The sequence below is a fragment of the Ailuropoda melanoleuca genome, chromosome 13, assembly GCF_002007445.2.
Source record: "Ailuropoda melanoleuca isolate Jingjing chromosome 13, ASM200744v2, whole genome shotgun sequence".
NCBI classification, from domain to species: domain Eukaryota; kingdom Metazoa; phylum Chordata; class Mammalia; order Carnivora; family Ursidae; genus Ailuropoda; species Ailuropoda melanoleuca.
Window position 1 is genome coordinate 48,981,241 of NC_048230.1, and position 15,427 is coordinate 48,996,667.

Below are 15,427 nucleotides of genomic sequence, written 5' to 3' on the forward strand. Positions count from 1 at the left end.
AGAAACCTTTGTGGCCATGAGTTAGGCAAAGATTTTGTGGTTATGACACCAAACACAATCCAAAGAAAAGAATGATAATCGGACTTCAACAAAATTACAAATATATGCTGTTTAAAAGACCCTGTTAAGAGAGTTAGAAAACAAGGCGCAGACTGGAAGAAAATATTTACAAATCCCATATCTGATAGAGGAGTTAAAACAAGCACGTATAAGGAATTTTCAAAACTCCATAATAAGAAAACAACTCATTTTTATAATGGCCAAAAGATTCGAACAGATACTTCACCAAAGAAGATGTATGAAAGGCAAACGAGCACATGAAGAGATGCTTCATATCATTAGTTATGAGGGAAATGCAAATTCCAGCTGCAGGACACCACTACAANCTTCACCAAAGAAGATGTATGAAAGGCAAACGAGCACATGAAGAGATGCTTCATATCATTAGTTATGAGGGAAATGCAAATTCCAGCTGCAGGACACCACTACACACTTATTAGCACGCCTAAGTAGAAGGAACGGCCATGCTAAGTNACACTTATTAGCACGCCTAAGTAGAAGGAACGGCCATGCTAAGTGCCCCAATTGTGGAGAAGCTGGGACTCTCACGCAGCGCTAGAGAGGGTATGAAATGATACAGCCGCTCTGGGAAATGGTCTGACATCTGCTACATGATCCAGACTTGGCATTCTCATTTACTCAAAAGAATTTCAAGTGTATCTCCATACATTTCAGAGTCTGTTCCTTTGTCTCTTTTCTTCTGTTTGTTCATTTCGGGTGGGGGATGGGCAAAATAGGTGAAGGGGGAGAAGAGCACACTTATCGTGATGAGCACTGAGAAATGTACAGAGCAGTCGAATCACTGTCTGGTACACCTGAAACCAATATAACACTGTATGTTAATTGTACTCGAACAACGACAAAAATAACTGACTCCGAATTTTAGAAAATAAAGTCTATATCCATGCAAAGACTTATGTACTGATATTTATCATAGTTTTTATTTGTAACAGCCCCAAACTGAAACAAACCATTAATGTCTACCAACAAGTAAATATATCAACAAATTATGACATATCAACCCAATGGCTTAGTACTTAGCAATAAAAAGGAATGAATTATTGGGGCACCTGGGTGGCTCAGTCAGTTGAGCAACTGACTCTTGATTTTGGCTCAGGTCATGATCTCAGGGTGGTGAGATGGAGCCTGGTGTTGGGCTCCGTGCTCACTGGGAACTCTGCTTCTCTCTCTCCCCCTCTGGCACTCCCCCCACGTGCATGCTCTCTAAAATAAATAAATATTTTTTTAAAAAGGGGGGAATGAATTCTTGATATATGCAACAACATAGATGAACCTCAAAATAATCATAAGTGGGAAAAAAAGTGAAAAAAAAGCCAGGCCTCCCTGCCCCAATAAAGAACATATAGTGTGTGATTCCATTTCTACGAAATTCTAGAAAAAGGGAACTACTGTACAGTTCCCTTTACAGAAAGCACATCAGTGGCTACCTGGAGATGGCAGGAGGGAGGACACATGGAAATCTGAGGGGTTTTTTTTTATATATTACCGTGATGCTGCTATGGGTTTCAGAGGTGTGTACATTATGTCCAAGCTTACTAAATTGTATACTTTAAATATGCATAACATTACAGTTCAATATACCTTAATAGAGGGGCGCCTGGGTGGCACAGCAGTTAAGCGTCTGCCTTCGGCTCAGGGCGTGATCCCGGTGTTATGGGATTGAGCCCCACATCAGGCTCTTCCGCTATGAGCCTGCTTCTTCCCCTCCCATTCCCCCTGCTTGTGTTCCCTCTCTCGCTGGCTGTCTCTGTCTCTGTCAAGTAAATAAATAAAATCTTTAAAATATATATATATATACCTTAATAGAGCTTTAAAAGAATAACTCAGGGGGTTGAGAATATCGGTAAAATTTTAAGGACAGATCTGAACAAAGTATCTAGATTTTAGCACAGAAAGACAAAGTTATTGAAAATAGAGGTTAAGATGCATAAAAAAGAGATCTAAGATACATTATTTCAGTGTTCCAGAAAGAGAAGAACGAGAATGGGATAGAGACAATGTCTGAAGAATGATGGCTGAGAATTTTCTACGTAGACCTCAATCCACAAATCATAAAAACCCAGTGGATTCCTAATGGAATAAATAATGGTAACTACATCTGCATACATCAAAGTAAAACTATGGAACACCAAAGATTAAAAGAAGATCTTAAAAGCAGCCAGAGATAAGGGACCTTCCGAAGACAGATGAGTACACTAATTGCTAACTTTTCCGCCACAAAATAGAAGCCAAATGACAGAGCAGGAGTAGCTTTGATGTATGGAGAGAAAGTAACTGTCAGCCTGACGTTGTATACCCAGCAAGAACATTTTTCAACAACAAGGAAGAAATCAATGTATTTTCAGACTAATGAGAACAGAGATTTTTCTCCTTTTAGAGAAGTTCTAAAAACACATGCTTCAGACAGAAGAAAACAATCCCAGAAGTAAGATCTGATATGCAAAAAAGAATAAAGAGACAAGACATTTGCAATTATGTGGGTAAAATATACAGAAATGGGTTTTAAAAGACAAAAGAACAGACTTGGGAAAATATCTGCAGTGTGTGTAATGGCAAAGCACATACACAAACCTAGAACATATACCGAAACTTACAAATTCTGGATGGGCACAGCATACAAATCTGCTCATTACAAGCCTTAGTAGAAATACGGGAGCAGGGCAAACTTTCACTTACAGCTGGAGGACATGTAAAGTGATACATCCACTCTGAAGGTGATTCAGAAATAATGTGTGAAGTTGAAAACATGATTACCTTATAACCCAGCAATTCCATTTTCGGGTGTATTTCTGAGAAAACCTCTTGCATTGTGCCTAAGGAGGTAGGTATGTATGTGCATTCATTCACTGCAAATTAGGAAAAAACAACAACAACAAAAAAAAAACTGGGAGATAATTTCAATGCTCATAATTAGGGAAATAGACAATAAGATGTGTTATACTCGTGGGAAGGAGCAGTCTACAGCACTTATAATCAATAAATGTGACCAACATGGCTAGATCTTCAAAGACACAATACTGAGTTTAAAAATCAATCTGAAGAGGGGCGCCTGGGTGGCACGGCGGTTGGGCGTCTGCCTTCGGCTCAGGGCGTGATCCCGGCGTTCTGGGATCGAGCCCCACATCAGGCTCCTCCGCTGGGAGCCTGCTTCTTCCTCTCCCACTCCCCCTGCTTGTGTTCCCTCTCTCACTAGCTGTCTCTGTCTCTGTCAAATAAATAAATAAATAAATCTTTAAAAAAAAATCAACCTGAAGAATGATTAATTCAATATGATATTTATACACACATTTTAAAGACTGAAAACAATTGTATATGTTATTAGCGTGTACACTGACTTGCAAAGTATGGAAACACAGATGGAATCAGTGCCAAATATGTAAAACTACATAACATATATGTATATGTGTGTATATATATATATAATATATATAATATACACTTTATATATAAAATATAAAGTAATATTTTATTTCATTTTTTTAAAGGCTCAGAAACAAATATGACAAAATGTTAATATTTGCTAATGCTGGATCATTACCCAGGAGTCTGTTACATATTTTCTGAACTGTTCCGCATTTTTAAATGTGATCAAAACAAGAGTAAAAGAGAATAGATATTCTGCTACCCGGGTTTCCCCACACGTGCTGGGAGCTAAGGCCTATGGAGAGTCTCTGCTACATTATTTCATTTTCTGGTGAATGTGAAGACAACTGAAGCGAAATGGGAACATAAATAAGAAAACAGGCCTCCTTCTCAAGGAGAGAACTCACAGGTGGATAAATGACAGAGAGACGCATGCACACACACATACACACGCGAGCGCGTAGACTGATACATAAACTGATGCATACGTGCACACATACATCACACACACGTGAGTGGACACGCGGATAGATAGGTAGACGGTGTGGAATAATGCCCCCCACCCTCAAAGACGTCCGTGTCCTAATCCCCAGAGCTATGTCTGTGTGATATCTCCGACAAAGGGGACTTCGCGAACGTGACCGAGGGCGTAGTCCCCACGAAGAGGAGGTTTCCTGGATTATCCGGGCAAACCCAATCTAACCCCAGGAGCCCTTAGAGAAGAACGATGAGGCAGAAGACTGGGTCTGCAGGTGAGGCCGCGCAAGAAGCAGCAGAGACGTGAAGCGTGAAAGGGACCCAGCCTGCCCTCTCTGGTTTGCGAAACGGAAGAGGAGCCACTGGCCAGGAGCAAAATTCTGCCAACCACCCAAACGAGCAGGAAACTGATTGTCCACTGGAGTCTCCAGAAGGAGCTCAGCTCTGCTGACACCTTGATTTTGTCAGGGAGACACATATTGAATCCTGAACTTCAGAACTATAAAATAATAAACTGGTGTTGCTCAGAACAAAATTTACATGAAACTGGTAATTTGTTACAGCAGCAACAGAAAACTAGGTACATGGTACGTACATAGGTGGGTGAGTAGATAGATAGAGATATGGATGGATGGATGGATGGATGGATGGATGGATGGATGGATGGGAGATAAATGATAGACACTTCAAAAGCTTCCCTGTTTGGTTATCTTCAAAGTAAATATATGTTCAACAAATTCCATGTTACTATTAACTTCTGTTATAAATTGGCCATAAGTTACAATGTGAGAAACGGATGGATTTCAATACACTAAAGGGAAGAAACAAGTTGTGTGAATGGCCTCCTGAACAGGGAACTCGAAGCCCCTTTAGACAAGGCCCTATGTTTCAGCATTTCCCCAACACTGCCCCTTAGACTGGGCACCGAACCCGTTTCTGAAGATGGACTAAATATGAAAGAAATGGAGAGAACATTCTCCAAGAAGCCCTACCATCCAACTATGCCATCCACCACCAGAAAATGAACTGAGTCAGAGATCTCGTGTGAGTCAAACAAATTGGTCAACTCCTTTATCAAATCTTTACAGCCCATATGCTATCAAACCAGTGGCTTAGTAAGAAATCTGCCGTTAAAGGGAACTCTTTTAAGCCCAGCATCATATTCCCTTCTGAACACCTCCCCAGAGATGTGTGTCCTTTGTTAAAAGGACAAGTCTTAGCAACCACTCACTATGAATGGTATGACGGAAGACACTGGGTCAGAGAAGTCAGATTGCAGCCGTAATTCCATCAGGTGGGTGAGCCAGGGAAAACCATTTCTGGCAGACACCCTAGGGTGATCCTGCAAGTCACATCTTTGTATAATCCTCTCCTCTTCAGTGTGGTGCAACCTGCGACTTGCTCCTACCTAACAAAATATGGCAAAGGTAAAGGTATTTTTGCTGATGCAATTAAAGTTTCTAATCAAGAGGTGGATTATCCTGGGTGGGCCTGACCTAATCAGGCTAGCCCATCAGAAGAAGATCTCGAGGTCAGAGGCTTAAGGCAGCAGAGGCACACTCTCTCTCCACTGTTGGTATTGAAGAAGCAAGCTACCATGAACTCTATGCCTCAACAAAACAAAACAAAACAAACCATGAATTCTGCCACATGCTGTGAAGGTAATAAAACCAGATGGTGGGAGGGAGCTGATGGGAGGGAGAACACTGAGGAACAGCGGTCAGGGAGGTCCCCCGGCAGTGCTGCTGTCTGTGCTGAGACGAGGGGGAGCCGGCTACAGAAGGAGCCAGAGGTGAGCTGTGCACAAGGAGGCAGAAGGTCTGCACATGCCAAGTGGGACACTCCGGGAAGCTGGAATGAACTCAAAGGACAGTCACAAGCCAATAAAGGCACAAATGATGGCTCAATCATGGTCACCCGATAAACACTCCATGGACATAAAAATCTCAATGGCCTCAAACTCATCCAGGATTCAGACCCCTCCTTCTTCTATCCCTGTGCCAATGCCCCCTCCCTTACCTCCCCACCCATGGGCTCTTGCTGAGAAGCTCGCTGACGGGGGAGGCAGTGTTTCGGCTCCCACAAAGCCAGATGTTAAGACCAAGATCTGCAAACTCGAATATAACACAACACGGAGAGGTCGGGAACTGAGGCCAGGCGCAGAGCACAGGCGCTGCCCAAAGGGGAGGCAACTACCCAGCTCCAGCTAGCCACGGCCATGCAAGAAGACAGGCCCAGCCTCTCCAGAGCTTCAGATATTTCAAGACAAGCTAGAAATTCAGATTTTTATGTGAAATCTCCTGGTATTTATTTGGTTACTAAGAGTCAAAACCTTTCAATACAGTTAGGCCTAAGGAGATTATCACCTGGGCTAAGCTTGGCCCAGGAGGTGTTGCAGACACCTGTCCAGGCCTCCTGGAGCATCAGCCTGGCACCACCAGCCTGGTTTGGAGACGTTTCCCCTCTGGCCTCCACGTGCGGCTCCTGGCACCTAATAAGTGCATGGGACGATCTGCTGTTATTAGCTAAGATGTAGTCTTGGGAAGGTGGGAGCAGTCGGTGAAGCACGCATGCCTGTCCCTCCCCCCACATCCCCTGGGACCATGACTGAGGCCCAGAAACAGGCTTGGCAGCTGTCACTCCATGCAATTTAGTGCTTTTTCCACATCAGTCCACTGTGTGACATACTGACGGGGCACAAGGCCACCTGCCAACGTCCCTGTGCTCCTTGAATCCATGAGCAGCTAGTCTTTGGTGTGGCTAGCATTCATTCCATCTGAGAACAGCACCCAAATTCTTCCTGAGGAGCCATCCCTCCCCTACTCTGCACGGCTCAGGGGTTTGCGGTAGGGCTGGGTGTCCCTGTCACATGGGCAGTGACCCTTCTTTAGCTCAGCTATGAACAGCTGGGCTTCTTTTGGGAAGGCTGAAATGTGGTTTGGGGCAGCACGAAGAATAGCTCCTGCAAGAGTTCTCCGGGGGGCCGGCACCCTGAGCATCACCTGGGAGCCTGTTAGAAATGCAGAGTCTCAGGCCCCACCCCAGGCCTGAGGAATGTGTCTCACCATCACAAGAAAACCCAGGCAACTCCAGGTAANTAAGAGTGCTCCCGGGGGCCGGCACCCTGAGCATCACCTGGGAGCCTGTTAGAAATGCAGTCTCAGGCCCCACCCCAGGCCTGAGGAATGTGTCTCACCATCACAAGAAAACCCAGGCAACTCCAGGTAACTCTCATGCCTGTCGCCGGCTGGGGAGCAGAGGGCAAGCTGCTAACTGCCATATGGGCTCTGGAGTAAGACTTGCTGATTCGGGGCCCCTGGGTGGCTCAGTCGGTTAAACATCTGCCTTTGGCTCAGGTCATGATCCCAGGGTTCTGGGATCCAGCCCCACATCGGGTTCCCTGCTCAGTGAGGAGCCTGCTTCTCCCTCTCCCTCTGCTGCTCCCCCCTGCTTGTGCTCTTTCATTCTCTCTCCAAATAAAAAAAAAGAAAATCTTTAAAAAAAAAAAAAAAAGACTTGCTGATTCACATCTGGGTCCTTGGAGAGGCCACCTGATCTATCTGTGTCTCAGGTTCCTCAAGGGAAAAACGGGGGGGGGGTCACTGTACAGTGCCTGGTACATAGGAAGCCCTCAGTGATGCCCGCTCTGGACACGTGGTCCGGCAGACAACTGAAACAGGGGCAGAGGTCTCATCTCAAAGCCTGTCTAGAGGGCACATCATCTCTCGCCATGGAGGTTCTAAGCAGCTGTAGGGAAGAATCAGGAATCTGCACTGCCTCTTGAAGAATATCTCAGCTTTGGGTCCAATATTGACAATGAGGGGAGAAGGCAGGTGCCTTCCAGGAAGGGGAGAATAGGGGGCCGAGATGGGGGGGGCGATTTCCAGAAAGCATCAGGACTCTGGGTTCAGAGTGGGAATCCAAGGACAGGAGACAGGGAGGCAGCATGAAGTCACCCTGAGTGGGAGAGGAGGCCACAGGAAAACCAGACCCAAGAGCTTCTTGGACGGCACAGAGGGGCTGGGGCCTGGTGAAAGAGTGGCCTTTCCACCTCGTCCCCAATGGCTAGAGAGTTTAGAGCAAAGAGGCAAGACCGTCAAGAATGAAAGAATGGTATTAGTAAAACCTGTGTATCCTGTCTGTTGTCTGGAAATGCTGCACATGCACATGTCACAGAGAAAAGTCTGGAAGGGAGCGCCCTGCATGCTAGTAGCACTCCCCGGGGCAGTGGCAGTACCAGGATGATTTATCACCTCCTCTCTGCTGGCCTGTATTTCCGAACTTTTCTGCAAAGGACATGTACCGCTTGCATAAATAAAAAAGCAATAAAAGCTATAAATAATTAACACGCTCTCTCCTCAGGACTTAAACGGGTGGATGTATTCTCAAGTCAGTTATTTCAAATATTCACTGGATTCCTGGCCTTGGAGAGGTGCCCCTGAAAAGCACACAGTCGGCAGCTGGGGGGGGGAGGGTTTGCTGTGCAGACGGGCTGATGGGGTACAAAGCCCTAGACCCTCACGCCTACACAGACACCTCTGGAACCCCTGTGAAGGTTTTCCTGGGGTTAGCAAATCGCCCCTTGCAGCTCCTGACACAATGGGCACGCGTGAGACAAACAGAGGTGGTCATACCCCCTACCTTCTGGAACGGATGCTCAGCTTCTGTTTGCCACTCCCCCGAAACATCTTCGCCTTCCTCCATGGCAGTCCTTTCTTCCATTCGGGCTCAGACACCCGCTCCTGGGACACCATCCCTGAGGCCACTGGGCAGGAGGGCTGAAAATACCAGGCATGTTAGCATCATGTTGTTCTAAGCCTTGTGGGGTTAGGCCCAGGGAGCACCGTGGCCAGGTCCTCTCCCAGCCCCCAACTCTACCTCTCCAGGAAACCCCGCACCTGGTACCTAATTGCCTTTTGGAAGAAGGAGGGCCAAACTGGGTCTCAGACCACCCTCCTCCACCCCCTCATCTGGGAGGCAGCACATTCTTTATTAATCACCACTCTCACTCTCGGGATAAAGAACAGTCTGCAAGGCTCTGAAGTCCCGGCCCTGCCACTGCTGCCTATGGTTGTATCAGAAGAGAGGCTCTGGGACCCTCTTCAGCTGCCCGGGGCCGAGACTTCCCAGAGCAGGACATAATACAGACGCATGGACTCGCTATCGAGATGGGACTGCAAACTTAGCACTAGGCACCAAGTGAGAGCTCCAGAGCACTCGGCCCCTCCCTTTTAGCCGCTCCCAGGGAACTCGGCAGATAGGTTTATCTGATCACAGTAATTGTTTCGCGAGTTCCTGGCACAATAACTCTCTCTCTCTTGCTCTCTCTTTTTTAATCTTATTTTTAAGTCATCTCTACACTCAATGTGGGGCTCGAACTCACAACCCCAAGATCAAGTGTCCCATGCGCTACCGTCTGAGCCAGCCGGGCACCTGAAAAATTCTCTCCTCCTAAGTAAGAGCTGGTGTTCCACCCGGAGTCTATCTTCAGTAACAATCTCCGGTTTATACTCTTCTGCCACCCACAGAGCTCTCCTGGGCAGTGTTTCATTTCACTTTTTGCTGCTGTTACCAGGAAGCTCAGAGTTAAATTTAATGTCTAGTGATAAAAAGTATCTCATCTAGGGTCTTGGTACAGTAATCCTTTCCTTTGAAATGTACTTTTCCATGATTTTGTTTTGTCTTGTGCTGCATTTCTGGCCTTTACCCTACTGCCGTGTCTGTGGCAGCCCCACTTCCCTTGGGAACAGGCTGAGAAGCGGGTATCACGAACAGCAGCTGTGCCTGGGGTGGCTTCACGCCCTGTCTCCATCATCATGCGTCCGCCTGCCAAGCACACGCCCCCAACCCTGGGGCCCCGGGCAAAGAAGATGTTACCTTTGACGTCTGGACCTGCCCTCCTTCTCCCAGGCCCGTCTTCATCCGTCCTCCCACCACCGCCCTGCTCACGGGCTGGGTGTCTGGACCCTTGTCCTGGGGGCTGCCACCAAGGAAGTGCAGTGCCAAGTACACAGAAGCGGCCTTTTCTTTCTGCTCTGTGGGCAAAGGCAGACTTCGGCTCAAGCAACACCATGTGAGTCGGGGCTCGGCCCTCAATGATGGGAAAGGGCCATGGGCCCTGAAGCTCCACAGGGTCTCCGACTGGGTACACGAGGCCAGCTCTGGCCAGCCGGGGGGCGTGGGGGCCATGAGGGAGGAGCAGCAGGAACTGAGCCCAGCCAGAGGCCCCAAGGAGGGGTCTTCCAGGGCATTCTCAGGAGGTCCCCCTAACTCCCTGCTGAGTGCACAGGGACTCGGGACACCCCCAGATGGCCTGGTCCCCACCACAGAGCTGCCCGTGCAGAGGTGCTGGGTGTCAGGGGGCCCAGTCTTCCAGGTGGCACATGCTGGGGTGGGCAGGAAGGAGGCTGTCTCCCTGGGGGCACCGGTGGATGAGCCAGGGGACGGCCCCACTGCTGGGGTGCCAGTGTCCAAGTCTCTTTTCTCCTCTCCCTGCACCCCTTTTCTCCTGCGCCACGGCCTAGAGCAGCCGGGGTCCTCCTCGAAGCTGTCTGTCCCACTGGGGGCCGAGCCTGAGGCCAGGCAGGGAGCCAGAAGGGTCCCTGGCCCTGCCCCAACAAAGGATGCCCATTCCTCAGGCCACCGTCTCCTGCAGAGAGTGTCCTGGCCTTGTCCGGGCCCCGGGGGGCCGGGAAGTGGTGGGCAGGTCTCTCCCTGAGGCAACCTGAGGAGGTACTTGGGAGGGAAGGCAGTGTCTGCCAGGGCAGCGAGGACACTGGGGGCCTGAGTGGCCAGGTGGGACTGATGCCCAAGGGACACGGCTGCAGGACAGGGCAAGCTCTCTTCCCTCAGCCCCACCTGCCTTGGGGCCACAGAAGGAGCAGTACAGGTGGCGCCAGAAAGCCCCGAGGGCTTGCCCGGCTGCCCAGCCCTGCCCATCACCACACCATCAGCACTCTCACGCAGCCCCCCTGGCTTATCCCCAGGGTCACCGTCCTGGTTCTGAGATGTCGAGGACGTGGCCTGCACGGGGCCGCCTGGGACCTCTCTTTCTGTTTCCAGAGGCTCTGATTGTTCCTGGCAGCTCAGTTTCTCCACCTTCAGCTTCTTTCTCTCTGAGGGAAGCTTGTCCTCTGAGGGCTGGGGCTCCGCAGAGCCACCACTGGGCCGTCTCGCCACAGTTTGGGTCCACTGACAGGTCTCCTTCTTGTCCCCACCACCACGGGTGCCTCCTTCCAGCTTAGGGTCTGACAAAACCAGCTTGGGAGCCTTTAGTTCACCTCCCTTTAGGGGACCAGGTGATGGGGGCAGTTGACACCCCGGCTTCAGCCTCCCATTTGGAGAAAGCTGGGGGCTCTTGCCACCAGAGCAGGGGGGTTCTCTGCAGCTGAGGGTGGGGGGTGAAGTGGCCCTGTTCACCCCGGGCTGGTCACTGCCTCCTGCTCTGGCCACCATCTCCCTCTGCTTGGGGGACTCCATCCCCAAGAAGCCCTCCGGGGCCAGTGGGCTTCTGCAAGGCCCTGGCTTGGCCCCCACAGATGTGTCCCCATGGACAGGGGTCCTCCCATCCTGGGACAGGACTGTGCCTTCATTCCCTGCTAACTCTTCCTGGAGAGGAAGATCCAGCTCTGTCCCACTACCCACGGTCACCTCCTTTGCCTTCTTGCCTCCATGGCAACTGCTTTTCATTTTCTGGTAGATTCTCTTGAATGTCTCATTCCCATACACCTGCCACTTGTCCTGGGAGAACATCTTCAGCTCCCTCTGGCTGCACTTCTTACTGGCTGCTCTGCCCTTGATGGCTGCCCCCTCCCCAGCAGCAGCTGTGCTTCCATCCGGGTCCTCTGCGGGGGTCAGGCTGTCTCCAGTGGGGGGACATGGCAGGTCCTCCACTGCAGCCTGTCTGACCAGGGCCCGGGGGTGGCTGCTGGGGACATCTATCAGTCGGGCAGGGGCAGGCCTGGGGCTCAGAGGCTTCTGCCTCCTGGGGCAGGCAACCTGGGGGTCCGGGGGTTCCTGCCATGTCCTGGTGCCCTCGACAAAGGGCAGTGAGTTGCTCCTGGTGATGGGCACGCATGCCACAGTGGTAGAGAGCTGAGTGGGGACGGAGTGAAAAAAGAGTGGCCGTGCCTTGTCTGGGGGGGTGAAGGTGGAACGGGCCGAGCTAAGGGCAGCAGGCTTCCTCCGGCCGGGCTGCAGAGCCCGGATGTCAAAGTGGAAGGAGTCCTTGTAGGTATAGGGCATGGGCAGGTCGATGCTGCCTTGCTTGCACAGGACCGTCTTGCGGGGCCGCACATTGTCCAGCTGGGAATCGTCCACCACAGCCTGATTGTGGGAGATAAGCCAGGCGATGCGCTCCTCCAGATGCTTCTTCTCCAGCTGGAGGCCGGGCCCCCCGGGCCCTAGGGCCACCTCCCCCTCAGATTCGGCGCTGTGCTCAGACAGGCTGTGCAGGGGGCTGCCGGGGGCTGGAGGCTGCTCTGCGCTGTCGGAGCGGGACAGGTAGCCCGAGTCAGTGCTCTCACACTTCCGCAGCCGGCCCTCCAAGGCCTTGGCATCCCAGGGCTTCTCTGAGGACGTGGCCACCTGCTGCTGCTGCAGGGAGCACGGCCGGCCAGCAGTCGGGGACGTCTGCTCTGGCAGCTTCCACCTCGGCTGGGAGCCAGCCAGGGCAAGCCCAGGGGAGGCCGTGTGGGCAGAGTCCACGGGGGTCTCTCTGTCAGCAAATGTGGACCCTGGACAGGGAACAGCTTCTAACTTCAGACCCAGGGTCTTGGCAACAGAAGACAGGTGCATGGCTGGCGCTGGGCAGTGCCCAGGACCCCGGGTGCCTGGAGAAAGGGGTCTCTCCGATCGGGCCCCACCACCCACCCTCTGGTTGTTGCTGTCCCCCATGCCATCTGCTCTGGAGCTCTCTCCAGCCTTGTCCCCCTCCTCCAGGAGGCTGCCCCCACCTGCATCAGACTCCGAGGAAAGCCGAGAGTGGTTGAGGTGGGTCTGGGTGCGTCTGTGCTTATACAGGTTGCTCTGGGTCTTAAAGGCAATGCCACAGGTGGCACACGGGAAGGGCCTCTCACCCGTGTGGGATCGGATGTGCTTCTCCAGAACACTGGGCTTCAGGCAATCCCGGCCACAGTGTGGGCAAAGGTACTTGCCGGCATTCCGTACCTTGCCAGGGCTCCCCAGCATGGGTCCCAGGCCTGGCGACAGGACAGGCAGAGTGCCCACAATGTTCACGGTGAGTGCCGGGGCTGCTGGCTTCCCCACCTGGGTAGGGCCCGGCCCTTCAGGCCGCAGCAGGGGGCTAAGAATAAAGGGTACGCCGCCCCCATCCAGGTTGCACGTCACAAGGGGGGCACGTGGCTGGAGGCCCCCCGGAGGCACTGTGTGGTACAATGGGATGGGCAGGGCCTTCAGGAACACGGTAGTGGCCAGACCCTGCTCTGGTGGCAGAATGACAGGGCCCAGGGTCAGGTGAGGTGACACCTGCCCACCTAGGGCTCCTGGGCGTCCAGGAGCAGGAGCTGGCTGGTCTCTGGCAGGCAAGGCAGGGCGAGTGAGTTCTGGCACCTCCATCCTGCATCATCTGGGTGGTCCAGGATGCCTGGCGACCTGTGGGCAACAACCAAAATTCACCGCAGGTACCTCTTGTCTCTCATCATGCAGTAAGCCCTTCCCTGCCCCACCTGGCATTTCATCACCCCACTGGAGCCTGGTAACAATCCCCACATTAGAAGTAGTTACCCCACATTAAGAAAGGCGAGCCAGAGGCTCAGAGACAAGTGACATGACATGCAGCTAACACATGGAAAAGCAGGATCTGGACCCAGGTCTGTCTGAATCCTGCCTCTTATTTCACACGCCTCACGGGAACTCTTGACCCTCACCCTCTACACACGTAGGCTTATCACCGTCAGCCCCAACAGCCAGCACAGTGCCCTGTGCAGAGGGGACACTTAGAAAATGTGCTGACTTCATGAAAAAGAAAAGTTGTGTAGCTTAGCAAGGTCCTCAAAGTCCACAGTTGATTCCATGCCGGGACTTGGTTTCCAGATCTGTAAAATGGGCAGAGAATCAGCACCTCCCTAGGACCCTCTTCACCCTGGAGTTCTTAGCCTATGCCGCTGGATGAGGGCAATAAGGAAGAAAACGGACTTGAAGGGAAGCCTAACAGATTCAGCAAATGAGAATAGAAGACTCCCTGCTAAATGAACTTCAGACAAACAACATATAATTCTTTAGTGTAAGTATATCGCAATCTTGCACAGGTCATGCTTAACTAAAAATTATGTATTATTTACCTGAAATCCAAATGTAAGGGCAGCTGGTATTTTATCTGGTCACCTCACCAGGATAAGGAGCATTTCCTCAACCTCAGCATCAGGCTTGGGTCCTGCTCAAAGGTGGGGCTTCCAAAACCCCTCCAGATCCAACTGGGACACAATCAGTTCCCTCTCAGGCAGAGGGAAGAGCTGGGCAAATATTAGGCAAGGCTGCAAGAGAGACCCAGCCATGTTCTTCAAACCATGGCAGGGGGAGGGGGAAAGCCAAATACAATGGGAAGAGGAAGGACACGCCCGTGGTTATAGGAATGGGGGTCTCCAGATGCTTCTTACTCAGACACCCATCCCCTAAGAGCTCCATAAGCACACTTCGATCATCCCCCAGCTCACCTCCTTCAGAAAAACAATACATATTGCAGCTTTTTGCAGCTGGGTAAGGGAGAAGTAGGCACATGCAGGTACTGGCTCATATTGGCTCATACCAGCTCATGCTGGCTCATGAGAGCTGCTTTTCAGGAATTTTGCAAGCCAGTTGTTAAACATGGCCGTAATTAAAAGTTACATTATATAAATAAGTTATATTAAAAACAAAGGTATACAACTGGATATTCACATGCAAAAGAATGAAGCTGAACTCCCTATCTCACTTCATATACGAAAATTAACTTAAAATTGATCAAAGACCTACATGTAAGAGTGAAAACTACAAAACTCTTAGAAGAAAATGTAGCAGTAAATCTTCATGACCTTGGATTTGGCAATGAATTCTTAGATATGACATCAAAAGCACAAGCAATTAAAAAAACCTTTTAAAGTCACGTTTTATATAATTTCATACCAAGTTTTAAAATATTTTTTTGACCAAAATTAAACTTCTGTGCATCAAAGACACCAAGATGTACTATATGTTGGCTAACAACATAATAAATTTTTTTAAAAAATAAAAAGACAACTCACAGAACGGAAGAAAGTATTTGCAAATCATGTATCTAATATGTCCAGAATACATAAAGAATTCTCACAACTCAAAAAAGACAACCAATTCATCTAAAAAATGAGCAAAAGACCTGAATACACATTTCTCCGAGGAAGATATACAAAGCCAAAAACACAGGCAAAGATGCTCGATACCATCAGTCGTTAGAAAAATGTAAATCAAAAACACAATGAGATAGGACTTCACACCAGCGTGTCTTCAGCAATAACCACCAGCTGGAAAGGAC

At 50.1% G+C, this 15,427-nt stretch overlaps 1 protein-coding gene across 8 annotated transcripts in view; it reads right to left on the reverse strand.

Moving 5' to 3' along the window:
- The window catches only part of ZNF831 (zinc finger protein 831), a 106,973-nt gene that overhangs the window by 55,142 nt on the left and 36,404 nt on the right, over positions 1 to 15,427 (reverse strand). For all 8 annotated transcript variants that reach the window (XR_002141964.2, XR_004619358.1, XR_004619359.1 and 5 more), the window contains exons 2-3: positions 9,799 to 13,533; positions 8,563 to 8,699 (exon numbers count right to left, since the gene is read on the reverse strand). Coding sequence is in view for 5 of the 8 variants with exons in the window: in XM_019795600.2 (XP_019651159.2) it covers positions 8,563 to 8,699; positions 9,799 to 13,497 (3,836 nt within the window). In the remaining 3 variants the exon portion in view is untranslated. The remainder of the gene's footprint in view (positions 1 to 8,562; positions 8,700 to 9,798; positions 13,534 to 15,427) is intronic.